The sequence below is a fragment of the Epinephelus fuscoguttatus genome, linkage group LG5, assembly GCF_011397635.1.
Source record: "Epinephelus fuscoguttatus linkage group LG5, E.fuscoguttatus.final_Chr_v1".
Classification (NCBI taxonomy): domain Eukaryota; kingdom Metazoa; phylum Chordata; class Actinopteri; order Perciformes; family Serranidae; genus Epinephelus; species Epinephelus fuscoguttatus.
The window spans coordinates 14981859-15005578 of record NC_064756.1 but is presented as its reverse complement, the minus strand read 5'-3'; the positions used below and the strand labels follow the sequence as shown (position 1 = coordinate 15005578).

Genomic DNA, 23720 nt, shown 5'->3' with positions numbered 1-23720 from the left:
GATTTCCTGCCCGACATGTTATTAACAAGCCTGTGGAATAACGTGACTTATTAATTAACGTGACTCCTGTCTGACTGCTGAGCGTGGCCACTTCCTGAGTCTGTTCTTTCAACTGCAACTAAGCGACCAATGAAATGTTGCTGACTAACAACCTTTCTGTTCGACTAACGTTTGGTCGACTATTCGGGGGCAGCCCTATGATATGCACTGTTGGACATGTACTCATGGCAGTACAGTACTCTAGTAGAAAAGACTCCTGACTCCTGCAGTCTTTTCTACAAATTCTGTTCCTCTCTTACCTCTCCTACACCCCTGTTTGAAAGTAGATGTGCGAAGTATTCCTTCGTTTTGAGTTTAGTCCTCTAAACATGCTTCCAGTTGCTAAAATAACAAATTCTACACATTTTTGTTAGTAGGCTCTTATCTGTCAGTTTTGAATATAAGCATCATATATTTCAATTTGGTTCATTTGGTATAATTCCCTGTATTACTGTGTGTTAATGGCACTCAACTCTGTGAGTAATATGGGTCATGCTCAGGATTACTTCAACTGTGTCTGTTTGGGCAACCTTTATTAATTCTTACCCTAGTTATTACTAACAGTTGGCACCAGCATGAACTGTGGGTGCAGTGTGAGGTTCTTACTGTGATTCGTCTCTGATATGTTTTTGACTTTGACAAAAAGGCTGTCATGAAGTCAACAATAACTCATTCCACTCTGTCTCAAACAACACACTTCTCACCCAGCGCTAGCTTTATTTGTATTGTAGGGAAGAATTCTGCGAGGGAAGCTCAGCACTGTCACACTGACACTGACAATTTTCCCCATGCAGTGTGTGCAAATAATTGCACAGTGTATTGCAGTCACAGATATTGTACGGTCTAAAACCAAGGCTCAATTTTAACCCTTCAAATAACAGACTGAACTGAAATGTGTGCCTGCTAGAAGAACCTCTGTATTCAGGCACAGTAACATATCATTCCTCTAGGCAAGGCCGAGATGGATGCTGAGAAGTTTCATAGGGGTGGACGGTATAACCAGTGACATACAATAGAAATACAAAGATTTAAATATGCTATAAAGTACTCTAAAAACACCACTACAACTCGCTGCAAATTAATCAGTGTAGTTGTGCATTTTTGGGGGCTCAGCTCAAACCCTTAAAAAGTTTGTTTTAAAGCAGATATATGCACTATTTTTCAAACCATCTGAGAGAACGCCATCCTAAAAGAATGCCTAAAATCTATACATGATAGTTACTGCAAAAATAAATCAGCCTGTACAGCCTACATCCTATTATGTATCTACTTGTTCTCCAGCTGCCTTCATCATTCTGAAACCCTAACACAACAAATGTTGAGGATGACTAATCTGGGCTACTCTAATTGCAAATCAAGGATCCGCAACAATGCCAAGTAGATGTGGTCACCAACGCTCTGAATTGATTATAAGGCCAACAGAAGAACATCCACTCAATTGTATTCGATTTCTTTCGAGAGTAGCGTGGTAGGATAGCACGGTAGCATATACAGCGATCAGCCAAAACATTAAAACCACTGGCAGATAAAGTGAACAACACTGATCATCTCGTTACATTCTCAAGTTCGGCAGGAAAATCTTGGGTCCTGGCATTCCTGTGGAATGACCAAGTACCCCCCAGCTGGACAATGCACCATGCCACACATCACCTTCTGAAGTGTGGGATGGCACACTGTCCAATGCCATTGGGAGTGCTGCTCCCATGGTCTGCAATGGTGTAAGGGTGTGTGTTATGTATTAAGTGGCGTCCACACGACTGCCCGGACCCAAGCTTTCCCAGCAGAACACTGAAGCGTAACAAGACGATCAATGTTTTGCACTTCACCCACCAGTGGTTATAATGTTGTAGCTGACTGGTATATTATTATCTGAAAGACACAAAGTTGAAGGCATTTTAAAAACTTAAAAGACTGAGGGCTTTTGAGAAAACATTCAGGGCTAAAATCACTCCCTGGTTCATCCACTACTCCCTATGGCAAGTCAAAATGTACACTGTGAAAAAGGTCTACAGATTCTACTGACTATGCGGGGCAAGAAAAATCCAGACAGGTATGAGGAATGTTTAAGAATACTCTCTGGATTACACATACTCTAAGTGTGCATCTATTTTAAGACATGGTGCCCATACAGGCAGATGAGAGACAAGGCTTTAAAGAAGTACTTCACTGCTGGGAAGACGGTCTTTTCATAAAACTGGGCTGTCTATGCAGTAAGATGCATATACTTTTGAAGTCCGTGCTACATGAGCAGAGAAAACAGAGAAAAAGGGCTGTGGCATTTGCTTTTGATCAAGAGACAGAAAACGTTCAACTACCAGAATGCACTGTGTTGCACCAGAACACTAAACACTCCTGCTGGCGGACAATGTAATGAGAGTTTCCCTTCCGCAAGCAATATGGCGGCAGACTGGTAGCAAACATTCTTGTGTTACAGTTAGTCAGAAAGTTAAAATATGTTTCTGAAAACATTTTGGGTGAGAAAAAGGCGACACAGGAAAACAAACTTGGTTTATATTTGAACAGCACTGCCTAGTTTTACGGTTTGATCATCTGAGATCTGCTTGATCTCAAACTCTTTGTGTCCAAATGCAGAAGTACAATCTATAGTTGAGCGGCAGCCTTAAAGCTGGATCCGCCGAATGACACCTACACTTCATCCAGCATTTTCGCTGGGAGTTGAGCAGGGAGATCTGGGTGCTGGCAAGGTAAAGGGAAGTTACTATTGATTAATATGATACAAAGCTGGTTGACAATCGTCAAAGTATTCCTTTAAGGCAATGTTGAAAGACACTGGATTCACACTATGTCAAAGAAAATCTCAAAACTGAACTGCAGCTGCTGTACGACATTGGCGTTAACTGCCCAAGTTATCACTATACAACAGATATAGACACAATATTTGCTCTGCAACGTGTAGCTTTTAACATCCATCAGGCATTAACTCTGCCTCTACAGCCACTGTTAACAATATTATTAGTTAATGAATAATAGATTCAGGGAATAAAATTAGATATTATGATGTTGGGTTATTGTTACTGCTCCATCCTAAACTATACTGTGGTATACATTTTAGGTCATACCGCCCAGCCCTAGCCTGTCCTATAGCGTGCGCTGAAAATGCCATGATGAGATAAGACTTCTGACGCTGACTTGTAGCTATGAAATAAGTACTATGTGTTCAGTAGTTAAGTTGCAGAAAAGTCCTCCCTGGCTCATTTCAAGGAAAGAGACACATCTCATACAGACATATAGAAATACGCACACACACAGAGACACATTCAGTACACACACACACACACACACATACACACACAGAAGCACACTTGTGTGCGGTGGCACACACACGCACATGCAGAAGGGATGGAAGTATCAGTGGACAATGATTCAAGCAGTGGTTACGACAGATCTTCAGGAAGGGGGTGTACATGTCTGAAAGAAAAGAGAGGAAGAGAGAGTGAATAATATTTTGACCTAAGCTCGTAATGCCCTTGGTAGATGCTCCAATAAATAAGCCTCTCTCGTGGCAAAGTCAGCAGGTAGTGAGATCTGGGGCAAAGTACACATTAAGAAACATATACACTCACTGGCCACTTTATTAGGTACACCTGTTCAACTGCTCATTAATGCGAAAAGCTGATCAGTCAATCACGTGGCAGAAACTCAATGCAGTTAGACATGTGGACATGGTCAAGACGACTGGCTGAAGTTGAAACTGAGCATCACAATGAGGAAGATAGGTGATTTACGTGTCTTTGAACGTGGCATGGTTGTTGGTGCCAGATGGGCTGAGTATTTCAGAAACTGCTGATCTACTGGGATTTTCACACACAACGATCTCTAGGGTTTACAGAGGATGGTCCCAAAAAGAGAAAATATCCAGTGAGCAGCAGTTCTCTGGGTGAAAATGTCTTGTTGATGCCAGAGGTCAGAGGAGAATGGCCAGACTGGTTCAAGATGATAGAAAGGCAACAGTAACTCTAACAACCACTGGTTACAACCAAGGTCTGCAGAAGACCATCTCTGAACCAACAACACGTCCAACCTTGAAGCAGATGGGCTACAGCAGCAGAAGACCACACCAGGTGCCACTCCTGTCAGCTAACAACAGGAAACTGAGGCTACAGTTCACACAGGCTCACCAAAACTGGACAATAGAAGATTGGAAAAACGTTGCCTGGTCTGATGAGTCTGGATTTCTGCTGCCACATTCAGATGGTAGGGTCAGAATTTGGTGGAAACAACATGAAAGCATGGATCCATCCTGCCTTGTATCAACGGTTCAGGCTGGTGGTGGTGGTGTAATGGTGTGGGGGAGATTTTCTTGGCACATTTTGGGCCCCTTAGTACCAACTGAGCATGGTTTAAACACCACAGCCTACCTGAGTATTGTTGCTGACCTTGTTCATCCCTCACCAGAGCTCAATCCAATAGAGCACCTTTGGGATGTGGTGGAAAGGGAGATTCACATCACGGATATGCAGCTGACAAATCTGCAGCAACTGGGGGCAAAAGGGGTCCAACCTGGTACTAGCACAGTGTACCTAGTAAAGTGGCTAGTGAGTGTACACTTGCACACATGCACACACATATTATATACACTTTTTCCAAACCACTTTTAAGCACACTGCACAACCTTAATCCTCTTTTGGCAGAGAGAGGACTTATGAGTTTATCTATTGATTAATAAGAACAGGCACTGAGGCTAAATGCAATTCATACTGTGGTATGTGACATGCAAAGATAGCAGTGTCACGGCAGTTTGGTTTAACTTTAGCAGGAAGTTTGATTCTAAAATGACTTGTATTTCATATTTTTCACCATACTGCCCAGGTTAAGTTCCACAGCAGACACGATGTTCATCACAGACAACAACAACAGTCTATATTGGATGACATGAGCAGATATTTACCAGAGAAGGTGTACCAGAGGAGCTCCACAGGCCGCTGTTTCAATCACATGGCCCAGCTATGGTTGTCTATAGATATAAGTGAAGAGATGCCCAACAACAGGTTAGAGCTCAGTCAATAGAGAAAGAAGGTTTGAGGTCTGTAATCCAATAAGAGGAGACGAGGAGTTTTGGAAGCTAAAGTGCTGATCGCCATATGTCTGAGCTGTGTGTGTGGTTGTTTTTAGTACAAACAATATTTTGGGCAGAAACTGTTGTATATACCAAGACCTACATCCCAACATATAGTATTTCTGTGAATACACTACTACTGACTAAAGAAAGTTAAGCACCATGGCTCATGGTCTGGGCTGCTGAATTTAGTATGGTATACGTTTCCAAATTCAGTGGAATATGATGTTTTCTAGTGGTATGCTGCTGATGACTGTTGGCACGGTGCTGCTGTTGTACTAGTATATGTCATTTAAGATGAAAAGACACCTAAATATGTATTTCGTACTGCCGTAGATTACACCGCTGACCACTGCTGCTGCTGTATGTCACATATCACAGTTTATAATAACCATGCAACAGTCACTGTTATGCTCATACTTTTATGGTAGCTAACAGCTAGCATAGCCTGCGGAAATGACAAAGGGTATATTCTGAATCGCATACTTTTTCTTTTTACTTTTAATAGGTACTGCAGCTACCCTTAAAAAATACGTACTGTTGTATGCAGTATGCACACAGTCGGGACACACTACTTTCTCTTGCTTTTGTTGCGCCATTTTTTGAGTTCGCCGGAAATGGCGATGAACCCAGAGAGCTCTGCTGTTGTTACTTTACAATGTATGTAGTTTAACCTTAAAGGAGAAGTCAGGTGTTTTGCACTTTGAGCCCTGTTTCTGGGTTGTTTATGATGTAATAGAGTGGTTAAGACTAAAACTGTGACGATTGCTCCTTTCCGGAGAATTTGGCTTTCCCCTGCCTGGCTTAACAGTGCTGCCTATGGCCATGTGTGAACCTGTCCGAAAACTGAAACTCACCGAGTGGTCAGTGGTGTTCGCTGATGTTCTGACATAAAAATCGTAGCAAACTGTGGTTTCCATCCATATTTTCGCTATTCATCCCAATTGTGGAGCTATTTTTTCAGTTGCCTCACACCCGTGTGTAAACTTGCTCTTGATCGTATGTTTGACCCTGAAGCGTTAAACTCCAGCCCACTAGATGGCGATAATGCTCCTTTATGTGGGTGTCGCCAACCGGCAGGAAACTATTGCAATGTAATGGGACACAGAAAAGAAGCAGAAGAAGAAGACTGGTTGTTTACAAGCAAGTAATCCATTGTGCAGTTGTTTAAACCTATTACAAAACGTTTTCGTTCATTCTTGTTCTTCCTCCAGGAGCTCACACAGCACTGTTGAGCCGGCACTTCGGCTGAGCTAAAAGACTACAGTGACTACAACCTTGTCGTAAACAACCCCCTTTCCATTTCCGGTGGCGGATTACTACCAACGGACAATGGGGCTTCTATAGAAAACCAATGGATTACACAAAATGTCAAATAAATCATCACGACAACCACAGTTTGCTACAATTTTTATGTCAGAACATCAACGAACACCACTGACCACTCGGTGAGTTTCATGGCTTTGAAAACTAACGTTTTGGTTTTAGGACAGGTTCACACATGGCCATAGGCAGCACTGTTAAGGCAGGCAGGAGAAAACCAAATTCTCTGAAAAGGAGCAATTATCACAATTTTGTTGTTAACCACTCTATTTCATCATAAATATCCCAGAAATGGGACTCAAAGTGCAAAATACCAGATTTTTCCTTTAAAGTTCTTACTGCACAGATTTTGTTCACTTAAACAATTAATAATCCTATTATACTATTACTATGGTCATCAGTCGCTTGAATGCGTTATCATCCATCATTGCGACTTCTGACAGCTGTCAGTCAGTGTTAAGGCAATGTTTGCTGCTCAGTCCATGTGACATGTCGTACACTACGCAGAGGATTGTGGGTCAGAAAAGAAAGGAAACCATGCTGGCTTGTATACTGCAAAATCAGACCAGATGTGGTGGGACATCCTGTTATTTTTGGCACATTGCATTTGACATAATATGTATCGGGACATCCTAAATTTTTTTCTTGCATACTATACAGTATGGTAGTATGGGTATTGGAACACACAGAACTGTGCTAACTTCATTAACTGTTAAATGCTGCTTGTGACACTTTGTTGAGTTATTTTTTCTTTTTTGTCAATTCTTAAATGTGAGAAGTGGCATCTGCCAGTGAGGCATCAGTGACGTGTCATTTGAGTGGCACATGCCAGTTGGGCATAACATTGATACAGCAGTGGCATATCTTAGTAGTCTTACGTCAGTGACGGCAAATAATCAGCAGTAAACTCTGCTGGAGGAGAGAAGTATCTGCCTGAACTAAAACAACATGTTGTTTCTATCTAGCCAGCAGAGTAAAAGCTGCAACTAATAGGTGTATCACTGAAACAAGAGAAGCATACTGTTACTGCTACTTTTTAATCTTGGTGCTACTGGTAGTTTCTGCTGGAGGATAAAAGGATGTTATGGTGAGATTTCTTACTTGGTTCCCTCCTCCGCAACACCATCAGCCTCCAGTTTTCCCTCCTCCTCCATCTTCTCCTCCGAAATCAGTTCCTGTTTCCGGTGTCGACGAAGACATTTCACTACTACCATGGAAAGGATCAGCAGAGCTAACGCTCCACCCACTGAAGCCCCAATCGCAACTGCGATGGTTGAATCCCTTGGCGGGGGAACTGAGGGGAGGAGAGGGTTAAATAGTTTGTAGACAAAGGATGGAGACAAGTGCAATGCTGGCTAAAAGCTCTACTGGGCTGATTAAACAGAGTGGAAAGAAAGAAAGTGCTGCTGAGTTAGCCTGTGTCGTATATGTGTGTGCGTGGGTGCGAAAGAGATGCTGAGGGACTAAAATCAACCTCTTGTTGGTCATTAATAAGTAAAAAGCTGACTCATCACCAGTAGGTCCTCACACTCCAAGAAACACACACGCAGTCACACACACAGTGTCTTTTATGTAATTACTGTATGTTATTTATCCTTAACAGTGACAGAGAGAGCTCAATACGCTGCAAAACACAAGCACATTATATCTGTTACATCACTTTAGCAACACATACAGCATTTTATATTTAGAAAAGTCGTTAATAAATCCAAACTCTGTCAATATGCTGATGCTGATACATGTTATACATGATACTGAAGATCAGTATTTGTTTTTTACACTGATTAATGGTTTGTGCTTTTCCATAAGTACTATTTCCATGCTCTTGCAGCTCTAAATAATATTTCTGAAAGCGAAATCAAGGCAACACTTGACACAATAAACGCTTTCATACAGTTGCTTATACCCTTGAAAATACACCTGCTGATTTTAGTCTGGAAGCTGTGGATAATTTTGAAAGTTTGAGGGACATAGTTGTGAGCTAAAACCAAACTCAGGGTTAGGATTTATAGGCAATTGACCCTTTGCTAAGTCCCGCCCCCGAACGCAGACTGGCCAGTCATCATGTAGCATCGGGCTGGCTCAGAACATGCTGTGCTCCATTGACTCTTATGCAGTAATTTCAGATTTCCTTCATTTTCAGGCTTTTGTGGATTTGGAGCTAAATAAATGTCATGTATTAATGATTCTCGTTACCTGGAGAGGTTGGAAAAAGATATACGTTTCTTCTCTGTTCCAAAACCAAAATCAGACCCTGAAAAGTGTAGGGTTAGCTAGCTAGCTACTGAAGATATAGCCTACTGAATGTATGCACAGATGAACATTGTTTGACTTCCCCCTGAGATCCCTGCCTGTCCGGCGGTGTAGGTCCGCATGCTGGCAGCGGCACAGGGGCGAAGCCAAACACAGTTCATCTGCACACACTGTGATGACACACAGCTGGTTCAATATCAGCAAAGTTTCCCTTTATATTCATTGTCTTGTGTGGCGATCAGCAGTGATGTGGTGGTTCACTTTTACACTGTGATCTGTAGCCTATAGTTCGGCTTTAGCTTCTAACTATCTTTGTCTTTTTAACCTGTTGTTGCTGCTGAGTCAGTTTGACATCCTGGATATATCCTTCAAACACAGACTGTAGACCCCTCTGTCTGCTTCTCTCTGGAATCACTGTTTCATTTCTCCAAAAATATGATAATATTTCTTCAGGGAGTGCAGTTAGTTACAGTGTGGGCTCCATGCTTACTGCGACAGCTTGTTGGAACATCAGAAAGGGGCGGGGCTTAGTAAAAGGTCAATTAGAATTTTATATCTTCAGAAGGTAGGGTTGGTATCTTACGTTCGGTAACAACATTGAGCTGTATGACACCATGTCCCTGGATTCGGTCTGGGGGGTTTTTCACATAGCAGTTGTAAATGCCCTCATCCTCCAGCTGAACATCTGATAGGGTGATTGACAGGTCGTTCTTATCCAGGTTCCCAGCAAACGTGACCCTGTCTCCAAACCGTTCTGAACGCAGAGGCACCATTCCTTTTTTCTTATGGAATGTCATAAACTATGGAGAGAGAGACAGATAATGGGTTTAGACTTTTTATGATGTAGGGACCTTAGCTGTTAAGCATAGAGACGAGTCACCTTACCATCACTTCTGTATCATTAAGTGTTTCTTGGTAGGTCCAGTTCATGGCAAACTTTGTAGCATCCATCCTATAGCAGGAAGTAAATGTGCAGGGGATTTTGATGGTTGATCCATTCAGTGCATTAATGTTACTGGGCATGAGCACATCCATGCCTGAACAACCTGTGAATAAAAACAACACCAATGTTAATAACGCTAGCACCAACAGTAATAAAAAAAAAAACCATATAAAACATGTGGGCTGTGAGGATTAAAACAGAGTTGATACAGGTTTTTTTTCACCCATTTGTGGTGCCCCAGATGAATTGGTGCTGTTAACATTTGACTATACTGCCTATGCCCAGGGCCAGCACTGCTAAATGTTTTACATGAAATTACAGATATCACAATCAGTAGATTGTGTTAAGAAAGCCCCAGTTCCAAACACTTTCAGTATGGTACCTTTGGAACCTAAAGTAACCCTTCAGACATGGTACCCAGACCCTGCTCCATCCAGCACTCACTGTATTTCCTCCTTTATCACTCTGCACCTCGTTTATCGTCCACACAATGAGGCTGCATGCTAACATTTTCAGAAATATAGAACAGGCTGAAGTTAAGAGTCTTTCTCGATGGGATATTTAAAAATAGCAGGTTTGTGCATTTAGTCCTTCCAAGGCAAGCTCGGGGGTTTGGTGTTGCCACACCAATCCTCCGAGTGAGGATTGGGATATATGTCGTTCACATAACCCAGTTGAAATTAATATATATAAACGCTTGAATGATCCACATTACGAAAAGTTTATGTCATATAAAAACTAAAGTAATGGCCAAAGTTGTCACAATGAAATTTAAGGTGTGTTGGTGGATTCACATCGTCAGCTCATACACTGAGCAACATTACAAATTAACATTCCACCTAAAAAATCGTCGGCACTCGGCCTAGTGAATGAAGTTATTTTTTTTCTCTGACTCCAGCTGCTGTAAGAGGCTTTCATTTCATAGTTACAGTTTTAATAAACTCCGCTCAGCCCTGAGCAGAGTGACCGTCCGCTATTGCCCAATCAACAGACTGCAGTGTCCACAGCTCCACTTTTTAGTACCAGATCTGTGTGCTAGGTACCCCAACAGAGGGGGGACCAAAAATGGCAACAGTAAGGAACGGTTCCATTGGTACCATCCACAACTCTTCACAGTGGAAATGGAAAAAAAGGACTGCAGATTGCAACAAGCTGAAACATCTGCCGCTTAGAATTTCTTCAGTTTTCATTGTTCAGGAGCCAAAGTATCAGCAGAGGTGATTCAAACCGCTAAATGCACTGAATAAACCGGTTTGTGTTACAAATCAGTGTCTCTCTACTGCCACTAGCCAGGCACATGCTAGTCTCTATATACAGACTCTACATTCAGTGAATGTAGAGTCTGTAGGCAAACCCCGGAGATCTTGCCTCCGGAAGAAGAGCGGAAGAGCCCTGGTTTCCGGTTGTAGGCTGTTTGTAGTCCGCGTGATATTGACCAATCACGTTTAAGCCGGCTGCAGTTGTTGCCAGGTTAAACGATCCGTGCGGTGAACTAACGAGGCGGAACATAATTGGCGTCACTGCAAACTCTGAATCCATCGCAATGGTTCAACATATTTACTTATATATAAACGGAAGTCGGAAACAGAAATTTGCCTCCTCCGCCCAAATCAAACCAGAATGCCAAAAAAATCAGGGGTCTGCCCCCAGAGGCTGTATCACTGTCTGCTCGAAGTCAGACGCCGAATACAGCCGATGGGTTCCGAGAATGGGCACATGCTAATATAATATCTGCATAAGTTGGTAACTTGTTCACACAAATCACCATTGCATTTGCGTTACCACCATGACTGATCAAGTTGCTAACCTGTTCCCTTCAGTCACTAACCTGCTTGCATAAGTCGCAATCTTGTTTCCTCAAGTCAGTGCCTTGTTTGCACAAGTTGATGACTTGCTCCCTCAAGTCGCTCACTTGTTCTCACAAGTTGGTAACTTGTTCACAAAAGTCACAAACTTGTTCCCTCAAGTCATGAACTTAGTCCTTCCTTATTTCTGATCAAGTTTAGGATGAGGCGACACGGTGGTGTGGTGGTTAGCACCATCACCCCACAGCAAGAGGGCTCCTGCTTCAATCCCAGGAGGAAGCCCTTCTGTGCAGAGTTTGCATGTTCTCCCCATGTCAGCATGGGTTTTCTGCGGGTACTCCGGCTTCCTCCCACAGTCCAAAGACATGCAGGTTAATTGGTGATTCTGTAGGTGTGAATGTGAGTGTGAATGGTTGTCTGTCTCTATGTGTCAGCCCTGTCCAGGTGACAAAAGGTAACAAAAGGAAATACATTTGTACATTTTCTGCTTTAGGAAAATGTTACATTTTTCCAATGATGTTTGGGCTTTTTTGGGAAATATCTACACACTGACAGTAAATCTGGTACAAGTGGTTCAACTGAGGTGTCGAGTGAAAATGCTTAAGTCAAATCATCATGTACAGGTTTGTGATTACAGCCTAATTTATATGAACTGTGTGTAATCTCACAGCTGTGTGATGGCTACATACTGTAAACTAGCATATTTTAGGGCTCAGCATTTAACCAAATATGCTATAAAACAAATAGAGAGAATTTTCATAGAACTAAAAAGTGCAAATCCTCAGCAGTTTCAACTTGCCAGTATGTAGTGAGGATGTATTTTTCCGTGTTAGGCCTACTGCTGACTCTTCTTCTGCACTCCATCTGGAGAGTGCCATCTTTCAGGCTGACAGTCATTTGATGTCAATTCCTCGACTCACAGAACAGATTTAAATGTGGGGAAAGTCCCGGAAAGTGACTGTAGATCAATTGTTACGTCTGCTACATACTTAACAATTCCACTGAAGTCTGTGCAAAACACAGAAAGTGGTGTCTCACAGTATGTATGTTTAATCCATTTAAATCTACAGCATAAGCCTCCATATCATAGATGGATATACATATTGCATTTTCCAAGCAATGCCTCTGTCTAGAGAATAAAAAAAAAAAAGACTTCCACACAAGTTTTAGCAGTAATTCTACTATTTGAATTGACAGTTTCTGCATGGTTTCAGTTTTCTATCACCGCTGGAGAAGGTGTCATCCATGTGCAAACACAGGGATCTCAGCATTTAAATTGTTTTTTTTCCCGCAATATTAAAATGTAGTGCTTTCACTGAGGTGAGACAAGCTCCATATGTGGACTTGACTTTATGGATCATGCAATCATTTTTCAGTTTGCGCAGTTGTCTGGAAAGCAATCGTTGCAGTTTCTCCCCAAACTCAAAGTGCTTCTGCTTTAAGAAAACAAAATATTTTAAAATCTTTGCAAAGATAATCTGATTATATTGGAGTCCAGTGAGGACAGGTGGGCATCCTCTTTATCTAACTGATGAATTTGTTATTCTAACTCTTGCAGTGTTTTCACACTTGGTCCTTTTCAGCTTTCTAAATGGACTCAGAGCAGTGACTCAGCATTTCTTGCACATATGTGAACACTCAGACTCAGACCCCTCTTCAAGTCCGCAGTGCGGTTCGCTTAATCTAATCACTGTGAACACAAAGCACTCCAGATTCGCTTTGCTATTTGCCACTGTATCTAGTCCACTAGATCGAGTGCTGTTGCACTGGGAGGCTTTAAATAACAGACAAAACCACGTCGGCCTGTAACGCTTGCAAGGATGCAGGACGAGGAGTAGTTTGGTCCACGGAGGATACTGCACGTCTCCAGATGTGGAATGTAGGATACAAATGGCAACAGTCTACAGCACAGAAACGCTAAGGTTTTCCTCCAGTTTTAAGTTCATCTGAAAGTGAAAGGCTTCAAAACCACACTGCAGTGCCATGTCAAAGTAAAAACAAAACTATGTCAATATATATTATATAAAGTGTGAACAGAGAGAGCACTGAGGCTTTTCTGTTGGTCCACTTGTTGGTGCACTTTAAGAGGACTGAGTTCGGTTTGTTTGAAAAGGACTATATGTGAAAACACCCTTAAAGCCTGGCCCAACTTAGTTTATCTCTTCGATCCATAAATGTAGAGCTTGATTGCAGGTAGTGATGGAATTGCATTAATCACCTTGCACATGGTTACGCTTTAATCGTGCCAAATAAAGTCAAACCCCATGTATGAAATAATATGGCTGATCAGTGTAGTGGAGGTCATGATAGATTTATTTTGGCATTCCTTCATTATCAAGTCATCGTCTTTCATTCAAGTGAAGTCAGTTTATTGATATTGCACAATTAAAAACAACACGTTTTGACCCAAATTGCTTTCCAATGGAGGCAAACAGGTTCGTTCCAAGTGTCCGTGATTAAAGAAAAGTCTTTGTTCAAGATGAAAAAGCAATATAACATTTTCACTGTTCATTTACGTTACCACCTCTGCAAGTCATGTCTGGGTGATGAATGTGTCGTAATGATGGATGTGTCCTAATGTTAAAGAATAGCAGCACTCATGGCAGTCAAAATGTGATGCTTTAGTTATCACTGGTTTGACTTTGATGAAACTGGGAGATGATTTATTTTGGCAATGTGATCCGGCCTAATCACATGAGTAGAATTAAGTGGAATTAATATACAGCTTATGTATTGTGGGCATCGGATGTTTGAATGTATGTTCTGCTTGACTGGAGGGATATATCTAATTTATCGTTTCAAGTTTATTTGGAGTAATTACAATAACTGCAGCTGATGAGGTTATCAGGAGGGATGTCAGGATAGCATCTTCTATGGAATACTGAAGGACAACAAATGCCCCATGATCATAAGGCTTGCACAGAAGTGGCTAGAAACTATGTAAGATACGTGCTTCGACTGCTCCACTACGCCACTTTAGGGTGCATCTTGAATTTAACATTTGAAAATAAAAGCCAAAAGCAAATAATGTAACTCGAAATAAAAGTATTGTTTAGTCTCCTCAAGTTCTTCCCGTCCCTTCTAACATTACGTCTCAGCATGGCCTTACACTCCCCAGACAGAATCTGTGCCTCTCTCTCAGTATGTGTGTGTGTGTGTGTGTGTGTGTGTGTGTGTGTGTGTGTGTGTGTGTGAGATGGGACTCTGCACCATTCTCTCCTCTGCAGTCGGGTGTTTCTGGCTCCCTTCCCACTGCTGCTGCACCACTCCACAGGCCTGCCTCTCTGCACCACACACTCACACTCACACACACACATGCACTTTCTACATCTCCACCCATCCTCCGTATGTATAATTTACACACACACGCACACACACACACAGACTCACACGCAACACTTTCCATCCGCACAATTCACCACAGTCAGGTGTCTTGCAATGCAGTGCAGCACCTGCTTCTTGACACACACGCATGCACTCACACCCTCCTACAAGGTGTGCATTGTCAGCAGTGAGCCAAGCATGCTAGCTGTGCTATGTCAATGTCATCCCAGCACACTGACCTATCTGTGCACGGCTAACAGCCAACACATTCAAGCAGACACAGCTGTCACCGAAACACACGCGTAAGCACTGCGTACACGTATGTGCCTTTGCAACCCGTACACAGATACACAGCGTGAGAAACAGTTGGATACAGGCTGCTGCTGACTCAGCAGTCCCGTGGATAGTGAGAAAGAGAGGCAGATGCAGAGACGGAGAGAGACAGAGACTTGCTAACAGATGAAATACTGCAGTGAAGCAGCCTCATGCGACTCCTCCCTTCCTCTGCCCCTCCTTCCTTCCTCTCCCATCTTTGTCCACCTCTCTCGCCTTGCCTTTTTCCCTCCACCTCTCCCGTCCGACCCCTCTACTACCCTCAAAATCACAGTTTTGCTTTCTGTTTCCCACCATCTTCACTTTCCACTACTCCCTGCATCTCTGTTACTCCCTCCCATTCGCCTCCATTGTTGCCTCCTCTCACAAGGTCAATGCAGAAAGAAAGGTAAAACGTAGGTGGGTCTGTTACATCATGTTTCCTGTGCACTCCCCATTCCTCTTATCTATGTGACCACCTTTGCATCAGGTTGTATTTATACACATAATCTTATTTACTAAAAAAGAACAGTGTTAATTAAAAAGAGGGGGAAGCCTGTCTGCCTGCGTCACGGATGAATCAAAGAGTGCAAGTACAAACCGACAGATGGTACTGACATTTGCTACGTGTTTGTGGTATAAAAATCTCTCAAAGAATGTACAGACTAGATTTTCACAAGAATAGAAATGACAACCATGAAATGCTCCGATTTGTATTTAAGAGAAGAAAGGACAGATATCTGAGAGTTAGAAAGATACCAGAACTTACAGTATGCACAAATGTTTTCTATTTTAACAGGCAGGGTGGTTCCTAAAACTGCAGCTCTTGGATTAGCCAGGAAAGTTTCAATAAATATGACAGTGATTTTTATTTCCATAGCCGGGACTAGTCGAAACTCTCCCGCCTGCAGATCTCAATCCAATTAGGCATCTGTGGGATGGCATGGACAAAGCTTTTCAGAGTAGGAATCCGCTGAAGACCAACCGCAGACATTCTCTAAAGGTCTCCTCTAAAAGTGATTTAAAGCTGCTTTAAGGGCACAAAGAGCTCCAGCTAAGTATTTAAGAGTCTCTATTTTCATTTTCATGACGCTACTTTACAAGGACTGAGTTGTACAATCCCTACGAGTATCAGCACTCACTTGTTTTGGTGTTGTAGACGGTTGTGACTAGATGTGAGGTATAAGAGGTGTTGGTCCTGAGTGGTTTGATGGAGTAAATGCTGCACCTGAGTGTGTTGACACTGCAGGGTTATCAAATGGGCACCGGGCTTCTTGAGAGTGTTTTAAGGAGAGGGCTATGCAACACTGGATGTGTTTTTCAGATTGTTGCCAAAGCTTTAGTGCAGGCCCCGGTTCTTTTTTTGGGGTCTGGCCTCTGATCCCTACCTCCTTAAAGTCAACCGCAAAGCTTCTGAGCACTTGAACTGGGAGCACTTGTAAATTCCTTATATGTCCCTGGGGCGATATTAGCTTAAAGGGGAACTACACCCATTTTAAAAATTCATACAGACAGTCTCAGACAGTCCAAAAATATTCATAAACATAAACAACTCTGTTCTAAATCCAAAAACTAGAGTGCTAAAACTCAAACTTTTGATATCATCAAGTATAAAGCCTGGAGCTGCTCCGTAGACAATGCATTGGGAAAGTTATAGATGACACTGAGAGCACACAAGATAATGTTCTGAGTATGTGGGTACATTTTCTGTTTCATAACTGAGAACACTATGATAGAATAAAGGCTGTATACATGCTGCATTTTTTGCACCCTAAAATCCATTGTATGCAATGTAGATGCACAGCCGACAGATACCTTACCTTTCTTCTGAAAATATTAGTCTGTGATAAATAAAAGTTGATCATGTTAGTGCAGGGTTACCTAGAGCTTTACATCTGTCCCATGGACGATCGGCCTACACACTTCTGGATGAAGATCAGCTCTGCACTCAGGATTTCAGGTAAATACGCTATAATACAGTGCTTGTTAAGGTCGCTTAGCAGCCTCAGATGCAACCTGCCATAGCTGTCTCAAAAAAAGCACAAAAGTAGCGCCTAGGCGGTTAAAGACATTGCACGTGTATGGCCCCAAATGCTCAGCAAAATGCTGCCTGCCTACTTTTGCTCATACAGAATGCGCCTTTTTCGGGGCAATGGGGGCGTGAGCAAGTAACAAAACGTGTAGCTCAGCGTGACGTAAACAGTGACGTGGAAGCTGCGGCTAGTCAGCCCTTCGGCGATTCTCTCATATGTTTGCCTGTCTTTCACCGTTCCCGTCATTTGGCAATTAATGGCCTCTTCATTTGTGAGGGCAAGGAGGGCACGCAATTCCTTGTCTCCCCAGTTGCTCATCTTTACTGTAGCGTCTGTCAGGTTTGTGTTTCCCTCTTGCTACTAGCTGCTCGCTAATTCCTGCTATCAGCTGTTTTCTGTTTATCCACCGCCAGTGGGTCACACGTGTGTCATCAACAGCCCCTCCCGTGCCTGTTCCTCTTGTTTTTAAACCAAAAAGATTCTCCCAATATGTTTACCCCTACGCGGTGGAAAATTAGGCACCTTGGATCAACTTGCCAATCCGGCTCTGTGCGTCTAAACGCTCGCAGCTTGCATGCAAAACGGCCCAACATTTGCCAAAAATCTGGCAGTGTAAAACGGGCTATTGATTGTCTATGCAGCTCCAGACTTTACACTTGATGACATCACAAGTTTGAGACTATCCTCTCTGGTTTTTGGCTTTGAGAGAGAGGAGCTCATGTTCACCAATACTGAACTTTCCCAGGCCATGTAAATAACATTGGAAATCTTAATTTATGTGGTTTCCCATTTAATGGTGACAGCATCATAAGGAGATCTGATTCCAGATACATAGATTACTGGTAAAAACAATTACTCAGTTCCAAACTGCTTTAGTGGGTCCAGACGTTATTTGTTCCTCGCGTGGCTTCCACTTCTGCTGCTGCTCAGCATCTTCACACTTGCTTGTGTGAGATTAAGTGTTACAACTAACCATTTGGTGTTCTGATGACAGCAGTGGGTGGTGGGTCAGTATCACTCAGCCGGCACAGAGCAGTTTTTGGGTCAAGTGTTGCCATTGTTGACGCCTTTGTCTCCTAACACTGGAAGGACACTGGTGTGAAAGTGAATCATGATTTATTTTTTGCAACTTTATCACTACTTAACAAACGCTGTAAAGTCTACAAATATATTGAGGATGATATGTTGACCCCAGCATGCTGCCTTTAAACTGTTGTAAGCCTGGTATTGTTGCGTCTGGATTCAGTAGCTGTCTGTACTGCAGGGCTTAGCTCTGGTGCCCCCTGCTTTGGAGAACCTCACATTGCATTCTGCACACTGCAGCATTCTAAACGCAGGTGCCAAAAGAGGGGGAGCAGTCAGCAGTCAATACAGATCACGACAAAAATACAACATCTGTCAGTAACTCCTGGAGGAGTTGCAGGAATCCTGCAAGCTTTCTCTGGTTATGTCATGACTAGACAGGGATAGGAATCAATCTCAGAACACTGCAAAATAACAAACAAAAACAGCACAGAGTGAGTCTGCAACATCGATGTATGATATGTAACTGTAATATTAGCAAAGTCAAGGTCACATTATCTATTTTACTGACCTTATTTCACTGCAGTGTTGCAGGCTTAAAAACTACAAGCCCATACTCTTTTATTATCACCGCTAAATACCATACAACATGGAAAATATTGACTGATTGTGTAAGAGTTGAAAGGTACTTTCTATTCCTCCTCTCCCCTCCGCTCTTTCGCTGTCATGCATTATTGACAGTCGCGTCTACTTATAATAGAGCCACAAAGTCTGGCTGCTTTAAGATATAGTACACTGAAACATTCAAAGAGCACTTAACAAGGTTTGAATGGAGTCTATGGCAGACAAACACTCCCAAATAAAAAGAAACTTGCAAGTACACAGATGGACACAGAGGTATACAAAGCTTTGGATGGTGGTAGTGTTAAAGATTAGTCACATGATAAGTTCAGTGTCAGTTCACCAAACAAATTCACAGCTCCTAAAAAGGAATCTGAAAAGAAACATTGGGTGCATCTTAACATCTTGAAACATGAGCAGCTGCCCACACTTTCAAATTTTCAACCGAAAGTAATTTATTTAACTAATTTTGTTTGCTCTTGTATTGAAAACATTGATAAAGCTTTTCATTTTGTGCTGTAAAGATGCGAAGGGTTACATTCTGAAAGCAATACTAACAATTTAATTCAGGAAAAGGTCTCGAATCAACATTTTCAGTGATTCATTTTCTGTAACCACTTATACTGTCAGGGGTCACGGGGGGGCTGGAGCCTATCCCAGCTGACATTGGGTGAGAGGCAGGGTACACCCTGGACAGGTCGCCAGACTATCACAGGGCTGACACATAGAGACAAACAACCATTCACACTCACATTCACACCTACGGACAATTTAGAGTCACCAATCAACCTGCATGTCTTTGGACTGTGGGAGGAAGCTGGAGTACCCTGAGAAAACCCACACTGACACAGGGAGAACATGCAAACTCTGCACAAAAGGCTCTAATCTCTATGTTACTGGAAAAGTTACGTGGGACATCTAGGTCTCCTAAATTCAAAAATAATATTCTGTGACAGCACTGGAGGTCTTTTTATTTTCTCTATTTTGTTTGTTTTCTAAAGCCTCTGCTGGGATATGATCCCAGGATTTCTTCTCCCTTTACGAGACAGGCACTTTAACCAGCTAAGCCACAGTATAAGTCATACCCCTATATCTCCCACCCACTCCATGAAGTGCTGATCAAGCACCAGGCTACATTCAGTGCAAGACTTATTCCTCTGAGATGCACCACAGAGTGCCACAGGAAGCCATTCCAGTCTGAAGCCATGAAACTTCTCAACTCCTCCCTCAGACTGTCAGACACTGTGAGTCAATAGACTGGGCCTTGGACTTATTTCACCCGTCAGCAGCTTTAACCCCATTATTTATTTATTCAGTAGCCAATTTATATTTCCATCTGTGCAATAATTTAAGTGCATTAATATGCACTTACATTTCAACTAAAATTCTTACCTTAATATTATTTATATTATTGCAATATTTATGCTTTTTTTTTTTTTTTTTTACACTGGAGCTCTATATTGTACTTTGATGCACATATTCACACATACCTACTTACTAGATATTTGTTTGTGTATTTTCACGTATAATTACTCTCTGTGTGTACATAAGAGCAACTGTGATGTGACCCAGCTGTCCTCTGAGTTCTCGTAGAAAACAAAATACACTGCTGTTAAAACAAAGCTACAAAAGTGAGGGTAATTTTATCCTTTTGTGCTCCATAATGCCAGAAGTCCTTGCCAGTGCACCAAGAGTAGACGCTTTTACTTTTCAGTGTGCTGCTGCCCTCTAGTGTCTCTCTGCAGGGTTGCTAGGTAAAGTAAAAACACTGATGGGCTGGAGGAATATTTATGGCGAACAGTTGCAGTTTCAGAAGTCTGCAGATGTAGAAATATTGACAAAGTTGTTGTAAACCCAGAATACGGCTGATGTTTAACTGAAAGGCAGCACACAAAAAAAATATTGCAGCTCTGTTACTAAACAACTGAAAGTACTGGAAGCTTTCCCAGCTGCATTAAATGCCCAAGGAGTGAGTGTGTATCACTGATCACTGTGTAATGCTTTTCTCTTGCAAAAATATCTCTACTGACCTTACATATTTTCATGGATGAGCTCAAGATGTGGCACCACTCGTTTTTCAGCACATGAAGCAAAGAGATATCCTCCAGTTTCAGCCACTACATTTGTCTAAATCGTGCATATACATTAACCTCCTGAGACCCCAGCTTTTGTTTGGTATGCACTTTCAATTTCTCCTTGCTATCTGGGATTATTAGGACCTGAGAAATATGAAAAACAAATCACTGTCTTTGAACAGGGAGTAGTTTCTGAAAAATAATGAGGACAATGGGTTTAGTTTTAATAATCACAAGTGTGTAATCAAGTATAAAACAGTCTATTTCAATGCCTGAATGTTGCTGTGCAAAAACAAACCTGAAGACAATGCAACATGTTGTAACTCAGTGAGTTAGGGGTCACCGCCAAAGTCTGAAACTGTTCAAAAATGTTCATTTTGATGCCTGAACAAGGCTGTGCAAAACAAGATTGTAAATAATGTAACATTTCTTAAAGTCCTGTAGCTATGAAAACATTTTCCTTGCTCCACACTCTAAGCTAGGAATGTCCTTTTTGTCTGTAGGAGCAGTCTGTCACACCTTACTGGCCTATATAAAATGCTGCGGTAATACAATAATAAAGTCCCAGTGTCCTCAGATGAGTACTTTTTAATTTTACACAGCTTGTTACTGTCGCTAAAACTGGTCAAATTTGTATGCAATATAAAAATACAAATGTTATTAAGCACAAATCAACAAGTTTCAATCATAAAAGTTGATCAGGTTTTGTACCTTGTCCACTTTTGTGTCGAGATTGACTGTAGACTGAACTTAAAAGTGTCCATGAATGAGGACAACAGGTCTAAGTTAAGCAGAACAAAGTATAAGGTGCAGCAAACCCAAAATGTGATGTCCTCATATGAGGATGCAGGGTCTCAGGAGGTTAATACACTAGATTAAAGTAAGTCACAGCTGGCTGATGGGCTCAGACATCTGAGAATATAGACAGATTTTGTTTTTGATTCATGGGGTATCTCAAAGCAACAGGCCTATATATGTATTTTATGCAATACTCTTTCATTTGGACAATTAAGCAGCAAAGCAAATAAGAATTAATGTTGAGGAATGCAGTAATGTTTCCTTTTTTCGTTTAGCATAGCTGTTGAAAATAGAAAGAAACGACCTGCTTTAGCTCACTAGCATCTCCATGCAACAGGCTCCCCAGCAACAGTAAACTTTTGGGTATCTATTTTCAGTTGGCATACGTGAAAAAGCTGACACCATCCAAAAATACACTGGTGTGACTTTCCCTGTGTAATCTCCAAACCACTGAATTGCAACATTTAATGAGACAGAGAGACAATCTGGAGACAAAACTCAACTTGGCTGTCCCGTTGGCTCTCAGCGTTCCCTCACTCTTTCACTCAATCATCAGTGCGGCTTTACAGTGATGATGAAATGATGAAATTGGATGAAAATGAGAGGGTATTTTTTTTTTAAATATGAATGCCACTCTGCCCCTTGTTATTTTTCCTTTGTGGAAAACTTGATTCAGTGATTGGCGCATTGTGTAAATAAACATTCAGCCAATATTTAATCATTCAGACACAGAAAAATACCTTCCATCTCTCCCTGCATCATGACCCAGCCTGCTCGGGTTCGTGAACCTCACTTTGGCTTCACTTTTTGCTCGTGTGCTACACATACATGTGCATCTATCACTGACATGCAGCTTAACTGTAGTGTTTAATATTGCAGCTATGGTAAGCAGCGGCAAGGGGGGTATGTTACACAAGCTCAACCCTGGCTTGTATCTGCAGGATGAACTTTGCATGTGTTTGCTTTACCTTTAATCTCATCGTCCTCATTTGTTGTAATGATGCGGGGTGTGATCAGATGTGGGTCACGCCTGGCAAAGGCCTGTTTTGATCTGGTTGCTACCCTTTTCATCTGTGAATTATCATGAACTGCTTTTGAATGAACATCACACTGCTCCAATCTGCGCTCATACTAATCCACACACCTATTATTTCACTGATAAGCAGGTTTATGTCTGCTACTAAACACGAGGCCTACAGCATAAATATCAGCAACATATTGTTAGCACCTTATTATGGACCTATTTCTGTCCATCACTCACAACACTGAGTCACAGGGACCTACTGTACGCTATCCCTCTGTGTGCAAACCGAGCCAATATTTATTTTTATATAGTGCATCATAATCCTGTTTAAGGGCTGTGATGCACCAGGGTATTCATTTAGCTGTCAACACAGGCCAAAATAGAGACGTAGAGGAGGGGAAATAAGTCATTATGGAGCTACAGCAGACCACAACTGATCACAAATCAGTTTAACTGAGGCAAGCCACAATAATCTGGTTTTAATGGATGCCTTTGGTCAAAGCGGGTAAAATGCAAGAATAACAATTACGCGACATTATCTCATATACACCCATAACCTCCCCCCTCTCCTCTGCACACACACACACACGCTCCCACAGTGAGACATGAGGGAAAAGGCCGAGAGATGCTGCGGTCTGTGTGTGCTATCATCCCATCGAACTGTTGATCCGCGTATCAATGTATCAGAGCATCGATCGGTTCGGCTGATTTTTTTTTTTTTTTCTCTATGTGTTCTTACCGGAAAGCGAGAGCAGCAGCAGCGGCAGCAGCGCCGCGCTCAGCAGCTGAACGCCAGACCTCCTCTCCTGCGCGAGGGAAGACATTTTCTCTTCTTCCTATTAAAAAAACAGGCTTTTATCGCTAGAAAAAAATTGCAATATTAAAAATAAGAGCTGCAGGTTTGCTGTTGTAGTGTGCGTGAAAATGCTAAAAAGGGTATTTTTTTTGTTTTAGAGGCAGGACATGGCTGGCAGTGCCTGTAGCCTTATGACGGTTGGTCTCATGGTTGTCGGTTTATTGGCGGAGGAGGAGGGAGGGCAGGACAGGAAGCGCGCTCACTAAACTGCAAA

General features: G+C 42.1%; 1 protein-coding gene and 1 long non-coding RNA gene across 3 annotated transcripts in view; both read right to left on the bottom strand.

Annotated features, from left to right (window-relative positions):
- LOC125888698 (uncharacterized) overlaps positions 1 to 23720 on the bottom strand; it is a 143404-nt gene that overhangs the window by 2090 nt on the left and 117594 nt on the right. The window lies entirely within an intron of this gene.
- Positions 113 to 23637, bottom strand: scn2b (sodium channel, voltage-gated, type II, beta). Of its 2 annotated transcripts, XR_007449353.1 has the most exons (6): positions 23390 to 23635; positions 9578 to 9738; positions 9276 to 9492; positions 7541 to 7733; positions 4949 to 5014; positions 113 to 3468 (listed from the first exon to the last, which is right to left on the bottom strand). XR_007449353.1 is itself a non-coding variant. In XM_049576209.1 (5 exons), exons 1-5 carry the CDS (start codon positions 23472 to 23474, stop codon positions 3435 to 3437), a joined length of 690 nt encoding a protein of 229 aa, XP_049432166.1. In that variant the 5' UTR covers positions 23475 to 23637; the 3' UTR covers positions 113 to 3434. The 2 variants fall into 2 exon arrangements, 1 of the variants encoding a protein (XP_049432166.1); XM_049576209.1 differs by lacking the exon at positions 4949 to 5014 and having other exon boundaries at positions 23390 to 23637.

Bases quoted from the DNA above. Each gene is read 5' to 3' on its own strand.
- scn2b (XM_049576209.1), bottom strand. From the start codon at position 23,474: ATGTCTTCCCTCGCGCAGGAGAGGAGGTCTGGCGTTCAGCTGCTGAGC. The intron at 9,739-23,389 runs GTAAGAACACAT...TTTTATTCACAG, and splicing joins GCTGCTGCTCTCGCTTTCCG to GTTGTTCAGGCATGGATGTG. The intron at 3,469-7,540 runs GTAAGAAATCTC...CTTTTCTTTCAG, and splicing joins GTTGCGGAGGAGGGAACCAA to ACATGTACACCCCCTTCCTG.